Genomic DNA, 23,012 nt, shown 5'->3' with positions numbered 1-23,012 from the left:
AATAGCGCCACTTAGTGGTGAAATTATATAGTTAATGTGCTGTTTCAGTTGTGTTTGTCGACTGCAGGCACGAGCGAGTGAAAAGTTTAAGAAAATGAGCATTTCTGCTATTTGACATGAAATAAAAGTAAGTGGCACACCACAAGATAACACAAATTAAATTGCCCTAATTCTGTAGCCATATTTTCTCAAATGGGACAACAATAAAGCAAAACATTAAATATTTGCGTTGACACACCGGACAAGCATTAGTTAAGGCACTCAAATAGCAAAAGCTGAAATGTACATAGAGCACTTGGAGGCAGCATAAATGAGGGTTTAAATATGAAGAATGAGGAACAGAAAATGAACTCTACAAACTTGCACAAGTGAAACCAGGAAATAAACATCCACAAGTAAGTTAATATTTCCCAGAATATTTCTTAAAATGTAGTGTCGTGATATAAAAAAAAATGCTGCCAAGTACCCGCCAGCGTTTATTCACGCCATCAAAACATTTACGTCTTGATGGCTGCAGTTACCGTGGAAAACTCTTCAGCTACACGTGCATGTAGGTGACAACTACGTTTTCTTCCCGGGGTTTGGACTTCAACCAGCGCTCTCTACAACTTTAAGAAGTAAATTACTTGTTTTTTCTTCTCTGCAGGAAATCACATGGAGGTGCTCTCGTGCTCACATGACAGTCCGAGCCATGGCAGGAGAGATCAATGAAGGTACAGAGCGTCAACTTCTTTAAATCATTTTAAGACACCGTGGCCAAATGAATTCCTTTTTACTTAATCGCTTTTGTCTAAAGTTGGATTATTTTGGGGGGAAAACTGCGTGGACGCGATCGCGCTGTGAACTAACCATTCAGAACTTTTGGGAACATGATGATCTGAGTGAGGTTGCTCCTTCTTAAAAAGCCATCACGATGGTTTCATTTGATTTTTATCTTTTGTTTCTACAGTAACAAGACTTAGTGTTTTAAAGATCAGTTTGCTTAAAGTCATGTGGTGTTATTTTCTTTCCACGTGAAATCCTGTCAGTTGTGCTGATATCTTATACTGATATCTAACATTTCTTATCTTCTTCTTTTCTTTCACACTTATAGTCATTTCTGATAAGACAGTCCATTAACTAAACTTTTCATATGTTTTGAATATGTAACATTGTGAATAATTTAAAAGATTCAGAGCAAGTCAGGGATGATATAAAGTCCCATTATATGACATAAAGGGATTAGTCCTTTAAAAACATGGTAAGGCTACCATAAACTCAGTTCTGAGAACATGCAATGTCAATCAAGCCCTTAATAGGCATCCTGCTGATATTTTGGTATATTTAGGCATATGTGATGCTATAGGTGTTGTTCCTCTTTTAGGTTCAGTTCCTGCCTATTACAGGGAAGTGTACGAGGCTATCAGTTGTAGAACAGATGAGAGAGTGCAGGTTGAAGTTTTTCAGCGGCTGCTCCAAAGATCTGGTCTCTCCAAGGCGACTCTTAACCAGGTGAGGGGTTCATATTTAGGTGAATCATCAAAAGCTGCAACACAGCTGTAGTTAGCATGAAACAATTTTCTGTGATGCAAATGAGGTGAATACTCTTATTGACCCACAAACTTGCATATGTACACTATTGTAAAATTGTTTTAGGAATTTAATCTGAGGCATTAATTAATTACGGTAAATACTTGAACACAATATTTCTTAAACATTAGTTTTACTCTAATAAGATGTTTTTTGTGTAGTAAATGTAGAAACAATATATCCAAGCATGATGGCTTATCAGCAGGAAGGAACAGCTTTTTCCCCCAGTTTACGGAGAGATGTGTGTATGAAATAATTGTGACGTCATAATGTCCACAATTCATTTCAGAGCCCGCTTATGTTGCACCAGAATTTCCCTTTTCCTGACCTTTTAGTATATCATCTCCTTTGTGTCTACCAAGTCCCTTTTTTGCAGAGGAATGTAAACCACAGTTGAGGTTGGATCTCAGACTGAAAAATGGTGACCTTTGGGTCATATTGTCTTTGTCCCTCAGATTGCTGAGCATGTTGACTCCACGGATGGATTCCTGAGCAAGCTGTCCCTCTATAAAGCACTTGCCTTAATTGCTCTTGCCCAGCAAGGAAAGCAACCAAGTCCCAAACTCTTGGAGAACTGCATACAGGGTAGGTGACAATGTTGCAGTGACAGCAGTAAAGTCTTTGCTTAATGAGTAGCTTGGTAAATCTCGTGTCCAATGGCAACCTCAGCTATTTCTCTATTCCTGTTGAGAAATTTCAGGGCAAATGTCACTTTTTTATTGGCACACTTGCGAGTTCTCTAGTACAGTTTACTGCTAGAATAAACCCACCTTTAGTACTGTTTTACTGCAGTTTGCAACAGATGGACATAAGCTATGTTTAAGCATAGCTTTGTTTTCCATGTGTCTAACTTTGAGAAGATGATAGGGTGAAGTTTAATGGTTTTCATAGAGGTAACCATTATGCTGGTTTGAGTTAGCTCCATCCACCTTCTGGGATCATTTAAAGTCTCTTTGTTATTTCAGGTGTGGCCAGTATGGCAGCTTGCAGCATGCCACTTCCTGGTCTGCACCCGAAAGAGTTTTCTGCATTTGTCACAGTACTTTATATTCAGTTCACCACCATCTTGGAATGTCCTGGAAGGAATAACACTGACAGATCACATGAATGCTGTTCTAGTTAAAGACAAATAGAATGAAACAGAGATGTGGTTTTAAAGTCAGCATTCTTCAGAGTTGCAAAATTCACGCCAACTCTTGGTGCATTGATTTAATCACGAAAAACAAATGTTAGTTCTGGATGTGTGCTCAACAGAGTTACCCAAACCTCAGCTGGGGGAGCCGAGGGAGCTGAGTGCTCTGAGGATGCAGCCGGCTCAGGAGAACGCGCTGACAATGTCGCAGACGCTGGATAAACTTTTGGATAGAGACACTGTGCAGGTGGAGCTCATACCTGAGAAGAAGGGCCTGTTCCTCAAACATGTGGAATACCAGGTCACCAGCCAGGCAAGGATCCCAAAGCTGAATAATTTTAATCTGATTTATATCATTAGCGTGCATGTTAAACCACATTAGAGGACAGTAACTGAAATACATATTCCAATTAAAGTATAATCTGAAAATTTTCTGACTTTGTTTTTTTGCTTTTTAGCGTTATAAAATATCAGTTTACCGACGTTACAGTGATTTTGACGTCTTCCACGAGGTTTTGCTCCAGAGGTTTGCCTACAGAGTGGTTCCAGCATTGCCACCAAAAAGGATGTTAAAGGGAGGTAAGTTCCTCTGCATTTCTTCGCTTCCCTGTTTTTTTATTCAAGTTGACATTGTGTATCATTATTTCTTTAGTTCTGTGTACCGAATAAAAGCTTGTAAAACATTGAAATTTGTGGGAGCTTCTGTAGCCAAGTGTTTCTGGTTTCTAAAGAATGAGCATTGATGAGTAAATGCTCAGCTGTTCTTCCTGTGTGTTCTGTTGCTTCAAACAGAGTCTGCAGTTCATCAGAGCTGCTGCCTGACGGAGACACAGAAGCTAGTGATGCATTTAATTGAGCCCGTTTCAGTTCACAAAGACTCATTTGTAGCTTTGGAGGGATAATTATGTCAGATCACTCAGCCTGATGAATCCTCACAAAAAAGCGCTTGATTTGACGAAGCTTAGTTAAGTTTTTAACCAAGTGTGGAATTTGTCAAAAGTTACCATGGCATATTAAAATCTGCTATCCTGCTATCTGTTTTAATCCTCTGTTAAGTCTTAGAGTAATCTTTTTAGCCTGTACTTTCTTATATGCTTACAAGCATTCATGTAGGCATTTTTATGCATTATTTGCATACATTATTATTAACATCACACTTCCTCCTCCGTGCTTTGCTTCTAGGACTGTAAGTTTACATTGGTGCTGCAGGATATGTTAAATCTCAGACATGTTGGATCCGATCAGAGTGAAACAAGTTTGTCTTGATTTCATTTAAGTAAAAGAAATGAATAAGTTGCACACCTGTTTCCTGTATTTTGCAACACACAAAGACTTTTTGTAAAGCTTAAGAATAATGCAGTTATTGGAAGGAAGGTGATGCAACTTTGAATCATTTGAACTTTAATCATGGCCCCACTTTATTAACATTAATACTCCTATTAAAGGTGAATCAAAGTAAAATAGACCCACATGTATTTGTTTTCTCTTGTATGTGTCCACAGTCCTGACTTCAGTCTCTGAGCGGGAGTTCATTGAAGGAAGGAGACGAGCTCTTGGCAGATTTATTAACTTGGTGGCTCGCCATCCTTTCTTTTCTGAGGATGAGCTGGTCAAGACCTTCCTCACCTTCAGTGGCTCAGTATGTTGTTTCTTTTAACGTGTTCCCTGGGCTTGTGGTGCTGCTGATAATGCACAATAAGCATTGCTGCCATGATGAGTGACAGTGAAACGCATCCTGTTTTAGCTGCTTTGTGTCCTTTTCCACTCACCCACTCCTCACCCCGCTTCCCAAACAGGATGTTCAGACCAAGCTGCGTGACACTTACAAGAAAACAGGTGATGAGTTCATGACCAACAGAACTGCAACCCAGGCTAAGGTTGGTGACATAAGACAGCTCCAGGTGTTGCTTCTCTAAAGGAATTCCCTTCGCTTGAAATCCAAATAACAAAAGAGCTTTGTTGGACCTGTTTTGCAGGAATATCTCCCTGCAGATATTCAGGGTCAGTTCTCAACAAGCAGAGACCTAATTAGGAATATCCACAACAGCTTCCAGAGGCTGCGGGACAGAGCTGAGAAAATGGCAGAACGCTCGAAAGAGAATGCAACAGATCTGCTCTTGTTTGGCAAAGAGCTCAGGTATATTATTAATATTATTATTATTAAAGGTATCAAGTTAAGTCTGTCTTTCGTGTCCAGAGGTTTTGTTAATATAATTCAAATCCTCGGCAGGCATTACAGTATTACATTCTCTCTCTGCAATGTTGTTTATGGCAGTACTCTGGGCTCAGATACTACACCTCTTCCTGCCATGGCTTCCCCACAATGCACCTGGGGGACCTTGCGTCAGTCTCTGAAGAGCCTGTCCGTGGAGTTTGCTGTATTATCTGACAAAGCGGCTCAGCAGGTATGGCCCTCAGTCTTTCACTGCTGTTTTTGCTGAAAACTGGCACTAGGTGGTAAATGTTGTTTTGTTTATGTACTCAGGGCAGACGAGAGGAGGATGATGTTGTGGAAAAACTCAACCTCTTCCTTGATCTGCTGCAGTCGTACAGAGTGAGCGAATTTCACTTTTGGTTGTGGCTGTGCTTGTTTTTTAACTGAATCCGCCTCAGAAGACTCCGGCCTAAAATGACCTGGGTAGTTTTGTTGTGCTTCCTGTTTTCTAATATGGACACAATGTGGGTCTGTATCTTTACAGTACAGCAAAGAACTTAAACTAAATTTAGGATACTGAGGTGTGATACAACCCTAATTTCAAAAAAGTTGGGATGCTTTGTAAAGTGTGAATATAAACAGAATGAAATGATTTTCAAATCCCATTAACCCCTACTTTATTCCCAACAGAACATAAACAACATAAGACATGTTGAAACAGACATTTTATGGAAAATATGAGCTCATTTTGAATTTGATAGCAGCAAGACATAAAAAAAAAGTAGGCATAGAAGGCTGGGAAAGTAATTGGCACAATTCAGAATGCATTTAACTGGTAATGTGATACTTTTTGTAGAATGCATTGCTTTGTCATTTTTAGTCAGATAACAAGCATTTTCATTCTTTTTGTTTTTTTTCTGCAGGATCTTTGTGAGCGGCATGAGAAGGGTGTGCTTCATGAGCACCAGAGAGCTTTGCACAAGTACGGCATGATGAAGAGGCAGATGATGAGTGCCACTGTGCAGTCAAAAGAGCAGGCATCTGTGGAGCAGCTGGAATCACGAATAGTTCAGGTAATTATTGCTTTTCACTTTCTCTCTTGTTCTTGCTCTCTGTTTTTCTCTCTTACTGTTTTCAAACTATTTTAACTCACTTATCACCTGATAGATAAAACTGTGCTTTGGCCTGAGAGGACCTGTCACTTAAACACACCATCTAGTCATATTTTGTGTGGGATTGTACAGCAAAAGCACCATCACAGTAATAAGTGACCTTGCGTTACCACAAAAAAAAACTCATATTTAGACATAATATGCTGACACAGGCATGCAAATGGCAATGACATGACTTGATTTAGATATTCCATAACATGCCCATGCTCATAACCGTAGCTAAATCTGGTGTGATTTCCTGAGCTTCAGTCTCTGAGTTGTTATAAATAGTTTGAACCATTATTTAACGGGTACAATTACAAACAAAATCAAGTGTTTTCAGTGTCTTTTTCATTATTGTTAGAAACAACTTTAAAATGTGATGTCAGGAGTAAAATCAGAAAACAGAGGCAAGTTTATCATCGTGTTAGATCAGGGGTGCCCAAGTCCACTCCTTGAGATCTACTATCCTGGAACTTTTAGATGCAACCTTTTTCCTATACACCTGAATCAAATGGCTTAATTTCCTCATCCACATGTCATTCAGCTCTGCAGACGCCTGGTAACGAGACATTCATTTGATTCACGTCTGTTGGGGAAGGGTTGCATATAAAAGTTGCAGGATAGTAGATCTCGAGAACTGGACTTGGGCACCCCTGTGTTAAATCGTCCTTCCTTTTAATTATATATATCATTTAGAAGTGAGGATACTAGTTGTTGTAGTTTTGCAGAAGATTCTGTGTCTATTCTTGCTGACAGTGGCTCTTCATGATATATCACACAACAGGAGACAGATCTGAACCGTAGGCAGGCTAGTCAAGCCTGCACGCACACAGTGTCTATGAAGCCACACAGTTAGATGTCATGCAGACTGAGCCTGGATTGTCTTTCTTATCTTTGGCACATTGAACCTCATGTCCATTTTTCCCAAAACAGCAGCTGGACTTATCTGAGCACAGAACACTTATCCACTGGCTTTTTGTCTGTTTGAAATGATCTCATGCACATAGAACTTGAATGTGTATGTGCACAGTTTTTTTTATTTATTTGCAATTTCATGTTATATTTCTGTAGTGCTGGACTGTATTAAATGAAAATGGTTTTATAAGCTCATATGGCTATATACAGCATATTATGGTGTTATGATGGGTTCTCATGCAGTTTCCCCCTAAGGGCTTAAAGGGAAACATTTCCACAAACTCCCTGAATATTTTCATGATATTCCTGAGGTGTTAAGGCAAACGTTTATTCAAATTTTGTTTTAAGGAACTTTATTATTTATTTTTTTCATTGTTTGAAGCTTCTCTGACAGAGTGTGGCACACATTTGTGAGCCATGACCCATCCTTGCTTGGAGAGATTAAGTGTTTAATGGATGCTTCTTTTATATCCAATTGTGACACCCTCACCAGTAATCTGCCAAAATCTCGCACAAATTTAATGATTATGTTACTAGCATCAAATTCAGGATTAGTAAAAATTTTGAGGTTGATCAGCGAAGAAACTGAAAAAAAATATTTTGCATTTGTGAAATTAAGTTAAAATGAACAAATTATGGATCAAGTTTTAGTTTCTGTTACATTTACAAACTTTCTGGAAATGGGTGTTTGTGTGTACATATATTATTTTTCTTATTCTGTACACTGCTGCAGCACCCACTGTCCTAATTGCATTGAATTTGCTTTGTCTTTGTGTCTGTACTCTTATCGTGTCTTTTACTGTTGACTTTCAATTTTAAAACGTTGTATTTTTTTGTCATGAATAACATGCACTTTTTATTCCCTTTTAAAACATTCAGTTTTATGACATAAATAAGAAAGCCTTTATGAAGGAACTAAAGCAATCACAGGTACAAAGAGTCACATTAAAAAAGTAATTATTTTGCTGTATGCCCTTGTAACCATGGTGGTTTTCATCTGTAGTTTGCAGTTCCTCCTTGTCAGTGGGGTTTGTCTGTGTTTGCAGTGTGGTCACATTCAGTGTAATTTTCTCTCAAAATAAAACATTTAGTACTTTCCTGGCTGGGCTGAAAAATTCCCGAATGAAAGCAGCAGTGAAGTGAAGCAACAGAGAAGGGGAAACAGGATTAAACAATGACTTTATTTTAATTGTAGTGAGAATTATCATTAGAATAGCTAAATAAACATTTATGTGAAACTGACTTGCATTAAAATGCATTTGCCAAATGCCAGTATTTGTAATGAGTTGTAACTGTACTAATACTTCTTGGCTGGGATGCTTTTGCAAAAGAAATGGTTAAATAAAGTAACAACAGTTCATCACTTCATTATTGTCCAAACCAAGATACATTTATTTCCATGTATTTATTGCTTAATGTTGTCTTTTATTTTAAATCTGTTAATAGCAAGAAAGTGCCATTCAGACCATGGAGCTCCGCAACTACTTCTCCCTGTTCTGCCTTCATCAGGAGACGCAGCTCATCTTCGCCTACCTTCCGATCACGTCCCACATTCTCGGGTCTTTTGTTAACTCACAGGTCCAAGGACACAGAGAGGTAAAATAGTCTGTCTGGAAATCATTTTGCCACAAATCTGCCTCAGCATGGGTGCAGCACGGCGTAGGAGGGTCACATCGGTTTTAAATTAGCTTTAAATGTCCAACAAAGAGGATTCATTTTGATGGGTGATGTGGCTGAACAGATGATCCTTTCACCAAGGATTTGAGTCTGCTTACATTTGACACATGCATGTATCTCATAGTTCTATGTTGAAATCAAGTTAAGTGAATGGTTCAGGGTGTATTTTTAGATCCACTAACTTTCCCACATTTAAAGGGTTTTCCAGATTAAATTAAGAATATATTTGTGTGAAGAGCCGCAGTGTTTTAGCATTTAGTAAAATGAGAAGTGACAAGATAGTTTCTCTTTTTTTTTTCCAGATGGGAGAGGTGTGGAATGAACTCCAGCCAAAGCTTGGGTGTCTGTTTGGTGGCAAAAATGGAATGAAAGCACCCATTTAAAAGCTAAACGCGTGACGAAGAAGACGAACACTGCCACCGATGAGGATTGCAAACTGGAAATGAAAAAGCTCCACAAGCTAACGCAAATAAGTACTATGCTAAACTGTTCCCATCCATTTTATCAGTAAGAGAATTTACAAAGTCTTGCTTCTTAAGTTTCATCAACTATTTTTTCCACAAAAGACATTGGGCATTTTATGCTGTACTTGATGGGGATGTAACACCCATTTCTGAATAATTTACAGCTGTCAACAGGGCAGGAAAGTCCTTCAAACTGTTATTTTAACAAGGGATAAAGGGTGACATTGTGTTCATACTTTCCAACACATTTGCTGATGCACCAGTTTATACCTGGTAAGAAGTTTAACACACTAAGATAGTGGGGACAAATTAAGAGGGGCACAAAGTCTGAGTTTATTTCCTGACAAAGTTTCAACTTGCTGAATAACTTTAGACCTTTTGGTTTATAAGAACATGTAGCTGAATACTTTATATTGTTGACAGTTTTGTGCTTTTTCTTACTGTTTATTTTGATATGAAGTCTGGCTTGAAAGTTTGACTCTTGTGGAATTTCTGCTTAAATATGACCTACAATATTATTAGATTTTTACAAAAGTCCTAAAAGTCTATTGGGAAAACCCAATTTAGCAAATTTAATAAAACAATTTGAACTCCACCAGTTGAAAAGCATCAGAAAACTCCCCAGAAGCGGTTGAAAACAAGGTGTGTATTAGTCCACACATCCACACACCGTAATTCATTTTAAGAGGCTTAAAAAATGACTGAAGTCAGCCATTGCTCTGTAATCACATGAAGTCTGAGGATCACATGAACAAACAGCTGTTGCAGGGAAATAAATGTTTTTTGAACTAATGAGACAAAAAAACCCCCCAGAACTCTTTGATATAAATGATGTGTGTTGTATTTCGACAAAGGAATAAACAAAACCTCTCAACCTCTGTAAAACACGGTGGTGGTAGCTTCATGGTTTGGACCTGTTTTGCTGCATCTGGGCATAAACAGCGTTTACCATTACTGATGGAAAAATGAATCCTGCATTGAAACAGGAAGACAGCCCAAAACATATGATTAATTCTAAGAGATTTGTTGGAGTAATAGTTTTTTTTTTCTTTTTGTAATAGTCAAGTTAGTTTTTGTGAAAAGACCTGAAATGAACAGCTCCTGTGTGCAAACCCACCAACATCCCAGAGATTAAGCTGTTCTATCACATCAAATAAAAACAATCTGTTGTACTTTTTTAGTCATTAAAATAATGTTAGGCCATTTTCCTGAATAAGCAAATATTAACTGGGTATTATTTGTTTACTTTTAAGACTTATGTGAAAACCTCATGATTGAGATTCAAACTTTCAAGCTCTAAGTGCAACTTCTTCGCTCTTTTACTATATAAGCTATGTCAAAAGCCTGACCTCAAACTGTTTGATGCTACGAATGTGAGACATGAGGTTTATTAATTAAATGATTACCTCTGGCAGTAGTAACAACATATGCCAACAATAACACTATAAGATGTTAATATATTACCAAAGATAAACCATAGAAATTTGCTAAAAAATGCTGTGAACCATAACAGGATTTCTATACAGCTCCATTTAAAGGAATAAACAAATCTTTACATGAATTTCTTTAAACAGATTTCAGGTCTCATCGGCTTGCAGAAGGATCACTCTGTGTTGTTTATCAGAAAAAATAAACGTCTGGATATCGTTGAGCTTCTTTTCCTTCTAGCTTTTTTAATTTTTTTTTATATTTATGCACATTGTGTCCGTGCACACACATTTTATATATTTGATAAAAACTAATTGAAGGGAAAATTTGTTTAAAGCTATCTCACCAACTTATAAAGGTGCCATCTGAACAGACAGGATATATGCACAAAGTTAAATTTGTATTTTATGAACAAATCTTATGTACAGTATTAATCATTTGACTAATCGATATGAACCCCACTGATATAACTGTAGATATTGTGAATATTCCACTGAAGATGTCTTTTCTGGATTGTTTTAAATCAGTTAATCTAAAATAAAATGACCAAATTGATTTTTCTTTTAATGTGTTGCTGCCTTTATTCACCTGCTTTGCAAAGAAAAGAGACTTCAGACTTACAAAAAAACAGGTTTAATTCTGATAATGTTACAGTCATATAACATGTGGACACACCAAGAGGTAACATAGTCCCATTAAGGCTACAGGACCCTCTCCTTTGCACTCACAAAATGAACCTGGATGAGAACTTTAACTGTGTTTATCTCCTGGAACTACTGTCAACATTTTAAAGGCTGATGGGTACTTTTGCTTTTATACATTTATTTATTTTGGTCCCATGAGCAACAGCAGTAATTTCACATCAGAGCTTCTCCACCTCCTCCAGGGTGTGGCTGAGAATCACGTCATGACCCTGAAACTTGAAGTAACCGGTAAATTTCTTTTTCTGGAACATCAGAGGGAACCAGAGGACGTCATCAGGCCACATCTGACTGAAGGGAATTTTGTCGATTTCAAACCACTGAGGTCTCATTTCTAAAAACAAAAAACAAAAGAAAACAGTAATTGGAAGTCATGCAAAACACTTAACTGCACAACCATAAACTCATGAAGCCCCTCATTAGGTTTGATTATTTCCAGCAATTTAGATCTTGTCTCCTAGAAGAGGTGTTAAATCTACATCATTTTCTTATAATGAACCACATTAGTGTTCAGCTTTCTCCTTCACTAATCCCAGCTCATCTTCTACGTCTTTTACTCCCCACATTTTTTTCTTTCCATGGTTTACATCAAACAGCTTTTGAAGGTTTACTTCTCAGTGTCTTTGTGTGTTTCCAGCCCTCACACTTCTGACCTTGGCTTAATTCTCAGGAAACACACATTACTTCCAGCCTGTGAAACAGCCCTGCTGAAGGTCTTGGCTTCTTTTAAGTTTATTTCTGGGTTGTTTTTCTTTTTTAAGCATAAAGCCTCCCCTCTTTCATTAAAACTTTTTTTTGCTTACAGATGTCTGTCTGGAACAAAATGTGCTGTCATGTTAAATGTTTTAGAATATTTGTCAAAACCAGAAAAAATGAACATGAGGCTGAATGCTTTTTACTTAATTAGTATAAGTAAAATTTGATTTATACACAAAGTGCTTCACAAGAGCCATCAATGCATAAAAACAAGAGAAATGAATGAAAAGCTAATTTATAAAGAGATGCTTTTATCTGGCTTTCAAAAGCAACTAGAGTCAACCGATCTCAAGTCCAAAGAAAGAGCGTTCCAGAGTATGAGGGCCACTGAACAGAAAGCTGTCTCCATTTGTTTTTAGCTTACTATGGGGCACCAGGCCCTGGTCACAGGACCTCAGGGACCTGCCAGGGACATATGGGTGCAGAAGCCCTCTGGTACAATCTGGGCCCTATCAGTGAAGAGCTCTCCAAGTCAGTAAACAACTGTACAACTGTGTTGGTGAGTATTTCTAGCTTTGTGTCAACGCTGTATACATCAGAGGTTAAGTTGTCTCTGTGCAGCTTCACTGAAATGTCAAATGATTCAAAACTATCAGTTCTGAGTCACTGTGCTGTTTTCTAAATTGTCAAGTGGTGAATTTCCTTTAATGAACAATATAAAATATTGTATTCAAAGACTTCATTTAAAACACAGGCAATGAAGAGAATGCACCTGGAATCAACGCCAAAACATGTTCTATTTAGCAAGAACACGTGATTTCAACTGAGTTTGGCTGCATGAACATGGTAAAAAAAAAAAAAAAATCAGAACTCTCGGTTTTGGATCTGTGTGTCTTTTAGCATAATAAGCATCAGCTGAACTGAAGGATTTTGAGTCTGGACAAGCTATATAGAAGAAGCAGAGAGCCAAGTTCATATTTAATTACAGGGATAATCAGTGGAAATCAGAGTCTCTGTGGCGACTCAGACAGAACAATAATGTCATCCTTTTAGGGATGATGTGTTGTCTCTGTGACACAAATCTGAAATTTAAACATATTTAATTGGGAACAGAGTGTTTGGTCAGAGATCAAGATAAAAAAATTTTGGTGTAAATTTCCCACAGCCACATCTGCCACAGTGGATGTACAGCCCTAATAGTGAAGCACAGAGGAGGAAGTGTGATTATACGGGACTGCAGGAGTGTTGATGGCAATGCAGTCTGAAAATAACCCAGAGTTGAAATGAAAAATATTAAGGTAATTTTGTTGCATATTGTAAGTAAAGGCTTTGAATACATGCACTTCTCCTAGTGGAAAATGTTTGATTATTATTTTATCTCAAACATGCATACAGCAGCATGTGGACACACCATGAATCAAAACACTTTTGTTGTCTCAGACGGCCTCAGTATTTAAATTTTAGAGAGATAATCTTTGTCATTCTGTCTGAGAGTATAAAAGGAACTGAAATTTAAAAAGGAAATAAAAGCAAAACGGGGATTTTTGTATCATTGTTTTTTTTTTTTTTTCTAATAGGTCAATTATTTAGAATTCTTCTTCCTTTTTTAAAATTTTGGAAACAAGTACAATTTCTCCTTTTCAAAGACACTTCTTTGAATCTAGTCATATGGTGGTTTTTCTAGTCCTAGTCTAGCCTTTTTATTTCAACTTTTTAGAACAAAGAAGCTTAAGAAAACACACTCCCACGCTTCCTCTCTGCTCTTGCTCTCCTGATATTATTCCACCAGTTTTGATTTTAGAACTAAAACGCAGCTTCTGTTTCTTCACCCTTCAGTGGAAATCATACCGTCTGATTCTGTTGGTTCCCCGTTGTACGCATCAGCTCTGAAGATATGGACATCAAGCAGCTGCGTTTCCCCCACAAATTCAAATTTGATATTTCCGATCTTCTCCAGCGCATCCACGGTGAGGCTGCTTTCTTCTTGAAGTTCCCTTAAAGGAGATACAAGAAATGAATTTTTGATGATGTGTATTTCAGAAACAAGTCCCCCTCTATGCTTCATACAGATAAAAAAAAGCTTCTACAAGAGGTAACACAATGATATCTATGCTTCCAGGGCCTAGAGACTGTTTTGGATGGCAAAACTGAAATAACTGAACATAAAAACAAGTTTGTGATAAGCTGAAGAAGACTGTGTGATCCAAGTGAAAAGCTTGATAAAAGCCAACAGGCTGAACAAGCAACTCTGAATTGAAGAGTGTCTGAAATTGGACTTCTCACAGATAAAAGCTCTTGTTTATCTCTTAAGAGTCTTAGATATCACTAATTTATTTAGTATTTCTGCATCGTAAACATAAAGCTGGTCTCTTGGTATGTTTGGAAGTGAGCCTAATTGCGTTCAGGGCTTCCTTCCTTCAGCTTTGTAACAACCTTCCTGCTGGGGACTAATCACACACTGACCACAATACATTACTTTCTTTAAAAATGCTAACAAAAACACCAACGAATCAGCCAGTTGCACCAAGTTCTCTATTAGTTATTTAACTCCTAGACACTACTTATTTTGGTGCTACTTTAAAATTTCAGTTTATAAAGTTGGAGATTTTGGGATCAAATAAAGTTGTTTTAATAAAAGATGCTTTCATTTCTGATCATTATTGATTTTCCTCGGGTTCAAAAAGAATGTTGGAACACCAAACTGTGAATCTGCATCAAATTGCAACTGTGGTGAATGTGAAGCTGACATCATGTTCTGGCTTGTTTACTGTAGTCCTGCTTAATCTGAGACAGTCTTTTGTTTACACATACCCTTAAAGTAGCACTGTGTAACTTTCTGGCCCTAAAAATATATGTTTAAGTCATTTTGGTGGCACAGTGACATTTATTATGTACAATTCTGGAGCTGCTGGACCTGTGTCCTGATACTGACACACTGTGGCTGTGTCCACACGGTACCAAAGCAGATTCAGGTGTGAAAATGGTGGCGAAAACTAGGAGAAAGGCTTCAACATCCCCACGGCACCGCTGTAGTACATACTACAGGCTGTGGGGGGTGCTAAAGAGTAACACTCCAAAGCTAGAGCAAAACAATGCATGTGCAGATAAAGGCTCACTGCGTGTTGCAGGAACATTGGAGGCTGAAAATTCATTCATTGCGAGGCAAAAGAGAAACATTTCTTTGGACCAATGAAGAAGTTGAGCTGCTTCTTCAAAAAATGCTTGACTACAAAGCATAAAATCTTGAGGAAGGGTGGATTGGGATCGGCGTGTGTTTGTCACATTAGCGTCATATTCTCTAGTGGCGCGGTTACGCTGTCCGCACAGTACCGCAGACCATAGAGGACTCAAATCTATCCACTTTGGTACCTGGCTTCAGACACGGTCGGTTTCATGGAGGCTAATCCCTGGTTTCGTGGGGATGAAAAGGTGGTTTGCTAAAATACTTTTGCGCTTTTACTGCAATCCGGTGTCGTGGGGATGGCCCCTGTGTCACACGGCAACAGCTGGATATCAACATGCTGGCCGAATGTGCACCATGGGGAATGGAAGAGGAATGCAAGAAATGCAAGAGTGCATAACTGAAAGAAGCAAGGAAAATAAAATGAGAAAAAACCTGAGGAAGTGTCATCGTCAATGGGCTGGAAAGAGATCAGAGTAAAAGTAGGATGCAAGATGGACGCCAAATTAGCCATCATTAGGGGGCACCTCAGCTTTAATTTTAACTTCTGGATAAAGTTTTTACACTCAAACTGCAGGATCAAGCTCTGAAATCACATCTCAGTCTCTTTCTCATCCGATTAATTACATGTGAAACATATCTGTCTACTGCACTTAAAAAGACACATTTTTTTTTTATGTGTTTTAATATTTAAACATCTTTATTACCAAAGTGACACAGAAAATACACTACACACAATTCCTGACATATAACTGATTAACCTAAACCTAAACAAATTAATAAAAAAAAGGTCAGATTTAGCAGAGGATCAGATTTCATCACATCACTGGCTTGTTAATAAATGTTACGTTCAGCTATGTGATTTAGTTACTGGGGGTGAGGTCGCTCTTCTACTTTTTCATCTTTCTCCGTCTTTTCATTCCTCCACTACTTTCGGCCGTTTTTAGAATAATGATTGTAAAAAAAGGCAACGTGGGTGCATTCGATCCTGTCTTGTAGCTTCTCAAAACTCTCAAAAGAGTCTTAAGATAAAAAGCAGGTGAACTGACCTTCTAGCAGCGTCCTCAATTCTTTCTCCAGGCTGAACTTTGCCCCCGAACCCGTTCCACCTGCCAGCCCCGAATCCCCTCTTCTTCATGCCCAGCAGCACCCTGCCCGGCTGGACCACCAGCACCAGAGTCAGCAGCTTGGAGCTCAACATTTCACCTTACAGAAGAAGGAAGGAAGTAAAGTCATCGTTATCGTAAACACAAAGTAAAAACTGTACAAATTAAGTAACATTAGCTGCAACTGTTCTGACGGTGGTGTATGTGCAAACATGCTCAGTTAAACACGTGTCTCGTCGACATGCAAAACTAAAAAGCAGCTTAATGTCAGATAAAAGAAGCACCTTTTGAAGGAAATCAACACACTTTGGGATTAAGATGAGACTCCCGCGTGGAGCGTACAGTCGTGGTCACATGATACGTTGATTTGTAAATGTATGGATGGGTATGGTTAACGCCACAGTTGATAAAAGAGCTCCATCACTTAGTTAAAAATCTACAGTGTTGCACGTGTTACCTCAATATAGGTTCGACTAGAAACTGCAGTTGGGTACTCTTGGACAAGCACGATACTTTTAAACGCAGTTAATTACCAAATAAAAATTATATCTTTGTAACTGGGGGAAAATAGGACTTTTTTTTTACAATGATGCAACCATAATATTTTTTTTGTAAACGTTTCAACAACATTTGAAATGGAAATAATACACTTTAATTATTCAACCATTTGTGGTTTGTAAAATGATTTTAATTAATTTAATCAAATGTTAATCTCCTGAGATTTTCCAGCAGTGCAAGTTATCAGATCATCCCTAATGCTGTAACTATATTCTAATGCATCTGTAATGCAAATTATAGCTTAATAATTGTATACAAAATATAAATGAGCTTAAATTATTATTTTCCTTTGATGCCCACAATAATGAGCTTTTTCCTCTTCTGCTGCTACTATTACTACTACTACTACTACTACTACTACTACTACTACTACTACTACGACTAATAATAATAATAATAATAATAATAATAATAAGAAGAAGAAGAAGATTAAAAATAAGATTAGGAGAAAGAGGAAAATGTAAAATGAGAAAAATATTTTGATTCTTGATAGGAACTTTTAGCGTGTCAATGTTTCAGACCAAGGGGACTTAAATTGGTATCGCACACAGGGTAAATATATAATATGTACGCATGTGCATTTTGCCGCGCATGACTCCAAACACTTACCAATGTGGTGTCTCAATATAAAGAGATGTTTTCATTCCTCGTTAAGTTTGATGAAGAAGCTGAAGGGGAAAACTCCAGCGGAGCAGCGCTGGATGATACGGCAGCTAAAAGATCCGTATGTCAAAGCCTCTCAAGCACAACACTTTCGATGTAGAAGCGCATTCAAGTTGCTGGAGATGGATGACAAGTTCAGGCTCTTACAGCCTGGGTGCAGTGTGGTGGACTGCGGAGCTGCTCCTGGAGCCTGGAGCCAGGTGGCCGTCCAGAGGGTCAACTCTGCAGGGACAGGTGGGAGGAAAGACGCTCCAGTTCAGTATCACCGATTCGCATTATAAATTGTTGGAAAGCCTGATTAGTTACCGTTAGTTACAGTGAGGTTGTAACTTCTAATATAGCATTTCGAGGAATGAACGACACCCAAATCAGTGCGTAGTGCCACTTCAGAGTGTGCCAAATTCCCTCGCTTATAATCCTGAACTAATGTTCTGAGATGAGATGCTGAAGTGCTGCCAGGTGTGTCGGTCACAGATCTATGGCTAGTCATCATCATCTTTATTTGTCAGACTCAAGGTCCATAAAAAGAAACATCAAACAAACACAAGTACCTGACTGGCACCTAATTTATAGACAGATATATTGGAGTGATATTCTGGAGCCAGTGGCAAACCGTCTTCATCCTCCAAGAGGACAACACTTCTCCACAGAGCAGAATCATCACAGAGTACCTCCAGTATTTGGGTGTGGAGAGGAAGGAATGAGTCCAAACCTCAACCCAATTATGGGACCAGCTTGGCTGCCTTGTACCTCCTAAAGTGACCAACACAACCAAACTTTTTGACCTTCAAGAACTTCAGGTTGAATATTGGGATACCACCCCATAGCAAAATGGGAACACTGGAAGGTCTAAGGTCTATTGTGTCCTTGTGTGAATCGTCCACACTCAAGCATGGCCCCTGACTGTACAATGAATGAAGTGTAAACATAGTCAATATATTTATTTTCTTACCTTTTTACTGTGGGAAAGTGCAATCATCCAATAAACCAAGCAACTCAAAACAAGAGTGAATACTAACAGGAGAATATTGCAGAGGATTTTGGCACATTTTCAGTTGCACTTTACGTTTAGCTGTGTTGCTCATTCCATAGAAACATGACCCTTATGACCTTGTAATGGTGACTAATCAGGCTTTCCAGCGATGTTTAATACAACACCAGTTGGTATTATTAAAGGGAAAAATAATCAACAAAACACAGATTTCCTTACTTTTTGTATTGAATACAGTGTGGTATTGTTTAAATAACTCAGATGTTACATAAAACATTGCATGTCTATATATGTATATGTATATATATATATAGGTATTATGTGCTGTAGTTTGTTTCATCACTTGCTTTCTTATTCTTTCAGAATGTGGATTTTTCTTTTGTTAATGATGCACCAGATATTTTCAGTAGGTAACAGACCAGGTTATCACTCCTAAATAATGGAGTCATACTGTTTTGAAACAAGCAGAATTTAGTTTACATGGCAGTGTGTGTTGCTTCAAAACATTTATTAGGCTAACACAACATATCAAAACTTTATTGCAAAATCAGTATTGCATGACGTTCTTGTTGTTGTGTCTATTTTAAGGTTGCAGTGTTTAGTTTTTAACTCAGAATGGTATGGTTTCCACGCTGTGCAGCCTGAGGGCCTAAAGATGAAGGCCGCTCAGTATCGGTTTTTGCTCTGCATGGATTTTCTGTATCTTTAGATCTTTTCTACTGTAGATGATGAAACCCTCAAATTCTTTGCAATTTTATTGATCTAAATTTGATCTCTGCAGGGAACAACTCAGAGAGCCACACAATTAATCTAATGTAGCAGTTTCTACTTCATGCCATTTAATGTTTGCATTTTCATGTTATGCTGTTTTAGGCTGTTTTTACAACTGAGCTATAGGAGGGAAATTATTCGATTTTCAGAGATTTTTTTTATTGTTCTGTGGCCTGTTTCCTGTCGTCTTAGACCCAGAGCTACCACGTGGCACAGTTATTGGCATCGATCTGCTGAACATAGTACCTCTGGATGGTGCTCTCTTCCTCCCCAGTCATGATGTCACCCACCCCACCACGCATGCCAAGCTGCAGGAGCTGCTCCCCTGCGGCCAGGCTCATGTCATCCTGAGTGACATGGCGCCCAATGCCAGTGGCTTCAGGGACATGGACCATGAGCGACTCATAACAATGTGTTTGTCTTTGATAGAACTGGCTGAGAAGATTTTACACCCTCAGGGTTCTCTTGTTTGTAAATACTGGGATGGGATTCTCGCACACCAACTCCAGAAGAAACTCTCTAGTATGTTCAGTAATGTTCGGACCGTAAAGCCAGATTCCAGCAGAAAGGATTCGGCTGAGAGATATTTCCTCGCCAGAATGTACAGGAAGCCAGAGAAGTGATGTTTTTTTTTTGTCTTTTATTTATCTGACGTTTACTGAAGGGTTCACTGTGTTTATGATCAGTGACTTGTCTGAACTTAAAGAAGCTCATAGCTGTTATCAAAAGGTGGCACTGTTGAGGCGTCAGTGAGGTTCACTGCTGCAGGCACAGATGCAGACACATTTAAGGCTGTGGTGCTGTTGCTTTTCTCTGCAAACAGCAGCAGCATTGAATCAGTAAAACGTAAACCTTTGCAAGAACCAGTGAGATATTCCTCAAGAACCCAGTGCTCACTAAAGTTGTTTGCCCCAAGTGTTTGTTTCACACACTTGGTTTGATATTTGCTTTGTTACAGAAAGTCATTTACTTGTGCCAATGCTAATAATTTACACTTCCAGTCATGCATACGCAGTCATTCTCTGAGGGAAAAGAAGAACTTAGACATGCAAGTGTTGCACATGAATTTTGATTAATGGAAATTGGAATGATGCTAAACCTTGTGTGTTGGAGGTGTCTAATACTGGAGAATATTGAATCACATACCTTTTTAATCGTATTTTTCATGTTGTATTAGAACAACTAATAATAAAAAGATATTTTATTAACATATTTTGTTTGGCAGAAATCTGAATATCTATAAGACTCACAGTTAAGACATGCATGAACAATTCCTACCTTGTCATGTTTGTTTTTATACTTGGTCCTATAAAACCTCCTCATTTATTCTTTGTAGTTCATCGCGTCTCATACATGCACACATCACTGTTATTTGACCAACATTTTTAGCATATAAACAGTATTTACCAAAACCCTTAAGGCATATTTTGTTTCTTTATATTTTGCTTCCAAGCACTCAGACTTTCTTCTAATATTTTGAAGTTGTCTTAAGCAGTAGTTCTCCAGGCTTCCTGAAGGTATTTCAAAGTTTATATATATTGACTGCTTGTCTTGTACCTGATTATTTTTAGAAAAGTGTTTTTTCCTTCTATGTTAAGCAACTTAACACTGACCTACTGTAAGAATCATTCAAGAATAAAAAGGCACCTAACATAAGGATTAACCAGTGTGCTAACAGACAACTCAGCAAAGAACCAGTTTTAAATAGTATCAATATGCACTTTGTTACTAGCAGCTTGTTGCAAAGACAGTAAAATAACAAACCTAAAACCAGAAGATAAACAGCATCTGAAGAGATGTTCAGGAGAAAATCAAGTAAAGACCAGACACAGGACCCGAGAGCCCGATTGGTGTGGGACATGGTCACTTTAAATGCTTCAATAGATGAACTGGACTGTTCAAGAACCAACGAAAGAAGTTCAGTTATCTTCAGTTTAAACACTTGTGATTTTTAGTGATGTAATTTCCTTGCTCCACCACATCTGATTAAAATCAGTGGACCTTCTTGATAGGTTGTCAGTACTTTGCAAGCCTGATAACTAGCATTTACTTTTAACCAGGTGTTGAAGCAGGGAAAAATCTAAAACATGCAGGGAAATGAGTCCAGAGGACCACAACTGGAAAACACTGAAATAGTGAAACAAAGAGAAAGATGTAGGGTTCGATCTGCAGAGTTATTAAGTGAAATGATCATCACAGCTGCTCTAAAATGAGTATAGGTAATGGTATCATTAGAGCCTTCATTTCTACATCACTTTGAGGCTATAGTAATGGACAAATCAGTGAGTCTTGCAAGCTACAAACACCCTTAGTTCTGAAAGAAAATCCCATTTATTTATTTATTTGTTAAAAAATTCTGGCTAGAGACAAAACCAAACGTGGAGCGCTGCAGCAGCACAGCAGGCTCTTTAACGTTTGGGAACCAATGCAAAGTTGACCACGTAGCGGCTAGAAGAGCTTTCCACTAAAAGAAGGAAAATAATTTGCATTCAGTGGAGGAAAATGTTAAATTCTACCTTCTCCTGACTGCACAGGAGAGTTTCACATGTACTAATATGCATAGCCTAGCTGGTACAACATAAAACAGAAAACTATGAGTAATATTCAAGGAGGGTGATCTCTGATGCTAGTACATTATATATTAGTTGTTTCCTGCTGTATTAATGTTTAAACTATTTTGTATTTAACCTTTAATAAGTTTATTGTCAACTGCAACATTTAAATATAGTTTTTTAGTATATTTAGCATTTATATTTAGTATTTAAACTAAGATATTCAGAACTTTTCAGTGAAAAGCTCCAAATACTCCAAAGATTGATCTAAATACCAAGAACTGTGTGTAAAACAAAACAGTTTGCCCACTGATGATAATTTCTTAATAAAATGACAACCAGATACATAATTTCAGAAGATGGCTTGTTAAGTCTTTCGTGTTGCTTGGAAATAACTTTTTTTAGGAGTGGCTATACAACTATGCAACATCAAGAAGTGTTAAATTCTACTGTTTGTACCTGCATGCAGTGCAGCCATGTCGGTTGTTTTGTGCATTTTCCAGCTGAATGCATGTCTCTTAGAGCATATCAGACAATTTTTAATTCTTTAGGAAAACAGACTCTAAATTATTGATGAATGATCATTGTGAGTGAAACCAAATTATTTGTAAATTGATTTTTTAAAGTCGGATATTTCTACAAATTGAAAATTAAAGGCCTGATTAAGCTCTAATGTGCATTTATGCAGCAAAGGAAAACATGAATAGATTAATAAAGCTGCTATTTGGCCTTTCTGTCTCAGGAGTGATAAGTAATACAGTGTGCACTGAAACATACATGTGCTTCTTGGTAAAAGTGATCTGCATAGAGGGGAAACTGACCTCTAAAGATAATTGTTTGGAATGAAGGGAAGCAGCCATGCCTGTTGATGATGCTGATAGTGAAAGATGTGAACAGATGACCAATTTTATTTCTCATTACTTGTTGATTATTCAGTCCTCTGCTGTTTAGATTTAGATTATTCCTGAATTACTCGCGATCTATGTAAATTCCATTCGAACTGGGCTACTCGCTCTCAGGATGAATGATGATTCATTCACAGGTTAATTCATTTTTCTCTGGCCAGCTGGAGGTACAGATGTAAATATTACTAAATGAAGAGAGGAAACAGTTGGAGAGGCTGAAATATCACATTTAGATGTGATCCTGTTATTGTTATGATAACATAAAAAACTGTTTTTGAAAGGCACACATATAGTATTATACTCAAATACTATATGTTTCTAGGATTAATATCCTGAATAGCAGTGAGATCAATCCTAGACACATATAATATTTGAGTGTAAGATGCCCCCTCAA

General features: G+C 37.9%; 3 protein-coding genes across 7 annotated transcripts; 2 read left to right on the top strand and 1 right to left on the bottom strand.

Annotated features, from left to right (window-relative positions):
* The first annotated feature begins 33 nt into the window (after positions 1-33).
* Positions 34-10,718, top strand: snx8a (sorting nexin 8a). Of its 4 annotated transcripts, XM_041997991.1 has the most exons (15): positions 34-395; positions 518-550; positions 647-713; positions 1,364-1,491; positions 2,025-2,154; positions 2,824-3,014; positions 3,160-3,280; positions 4,204-4,340; positions 4,498-4,578; positions 4,678-4,838; positions 4,977-5,106; positions 5,187-5,255; positions 5,780-5,929; positions 8,372-8,521; positions 8,905-10,718. In XM_041997991.1, the coding sequence occupies exons 3-15, from the start codon at positions 677-679 to the stop codon at positions 8,983-8,985; spliced, it is 1,566 nt and encodes a 521-aa protein (XP_041853925.1). In that variant the 5' UTR covers positions 34-395; positions 518-550; positions 647-676; the 3' UTR covers positions 8,986-10,718. The 4 variants fall into 4 exon arrangements, with proteins under 4 accessions (XP_041853925.1, XP_041853917.1, XP_041853908.1 ...); XM_041997983.1 differs by lacking the exon at positions 518-550; XM_041997974.1 differs by lacking the exon at positions 34-395 and having other exon boundaries at positions 406-550.
* Positions 10,719-11,081: 363 nt separating this feature from the next.
* nudt1 (nudix (nucleoside diphosphate linked moiety X)-type motif 1) lies at positions 11,082-17,425 on the bottom strand. Of its 2 annotated transcripts, none has more exons than XM_041998034.1 (4): positions 17,346-17,425; positions 16,122-16,278; positions 13,740-13,885; positions 11,082-11,529 (listed from the first exon to the last, which is right to left on the bottom strand). In XM_041998034.1, the coding sequence occupies exons 2-4, from the start codon at positions 16,271-16,273 to the stop codon at positions 11,357-11,359; spliced, it is 471 nt and encodes a 156-aa protein (XP_041853968.1). In that variant the 5' UTR covers positions 16,274-16,278; positions 17,346-17,425; the 3' UTR covers positions 11,082-11,356. The 2 variants fall into 2 exon arrangements, with proteins under 2 accessions (XP_041853968.1, XP_041853958.1); XM_041998024.1 differs by lacking the exon at positions 17,346-17,425 and adding an exon at positions 16,463-16,623 and having other exon boundaries at positions 11,083-11,529.
* Positions 17,289-22,000, top strand: mrm2 (mitochondrial rRNA methyltransferase 2). Its single transcript, XM_041998012.1, has 2 exons — positions 17,289-17,633; positions 19,354-22,000. Exons 1-2 carry the CDS (start codon positions 17,348-17,350, stop codon positions 19,782-19,784), a joined length of 717 nt encoding a protein of 238 aa, XP_041853946.1. The 5' UTR covers positions 17,289-17,347; the 3' UTR covers positions 19,785-22,000.
* Positions 22,001-23,012: the final 1,012 nt, after the last annotated feature.

This window comes from Melanotaenia boesemani, chromosome 2 (assembly GCF_017639745.1).
Source record: "Melanotaenia boesemani isolate fMelBoe1 chromosome 2, fMelBoe1.pri, whole genome shotgun sequence".
NCBI classification, from domain to species: Eukaryota; Metazoa; Chordata; class Actinopteri; order Atheriniformes; family Melanotaeniidae; genus Melanotaenia; species Melanotaenia boesemani.
Note: the sequence above shows the minus strand (reverse complement) of the source record. Positions and strands in the feature narration are given on the sequence as shown.

Bases quoted from the DNA above. Each gene is read 5' to 3' on its own strand.
- nudt1 (XM_041998034.1), bottom strand. From the start codon at position 16,273: ATGTTGAGCTCCAAGCTGCTGACTCTGGTGCTGGTGGTCCAGCCGGGC. The intron at 13,886-16,121 runs GTCAGTTCACCT...ATCTCCTTTAAG, and splicing joins ATTGAGGACGCTGCTAGAAG to GGAACTTCAAGAAGAAAGCA. The intron at 11,530-13,739 runs GTATGATTTCCA...TTTTGTTTTTAG, and splicing joins GGAACCAACAGAATCAGACG to AAATGAGACCTCAGTGGTTT.
- mrm2 (XM_041998012.1), top strand. From the start codon at position 17,348: ATGTGGTGTCTCAATATAAAGAGATGTTTTCATTCCTCGTTAAGTTTG. The intron at 17,634-19,353 runs GTGGGAGGAAAG...CTGTCGTCTTAG, and splicing joins GGTCAACTCTGCAGGGACAG to ACCCAGAGCTACCACGTGGC.
- snx8a (XM_041997983.1), top strand. From the start codon at position 677: ATGACAGTCCGAGCCATGGCAGGAGAGATCAATGAAG. The intron at 1,492-2,024 runs GTGAGGGGTTCA...TTTGTCCCTCAG, and splicing joins CCAAGGCGACTCTTAACCAG to ATTGCTGAGCATGTTGACTC. The intron at 3,015-3,159 runs GCAAGGATCCCA...TTTGCTTTTTAG, and splicing joins AATACCAGGTCACCAGCCAG to CGTTATAAAATATCAGTTTA.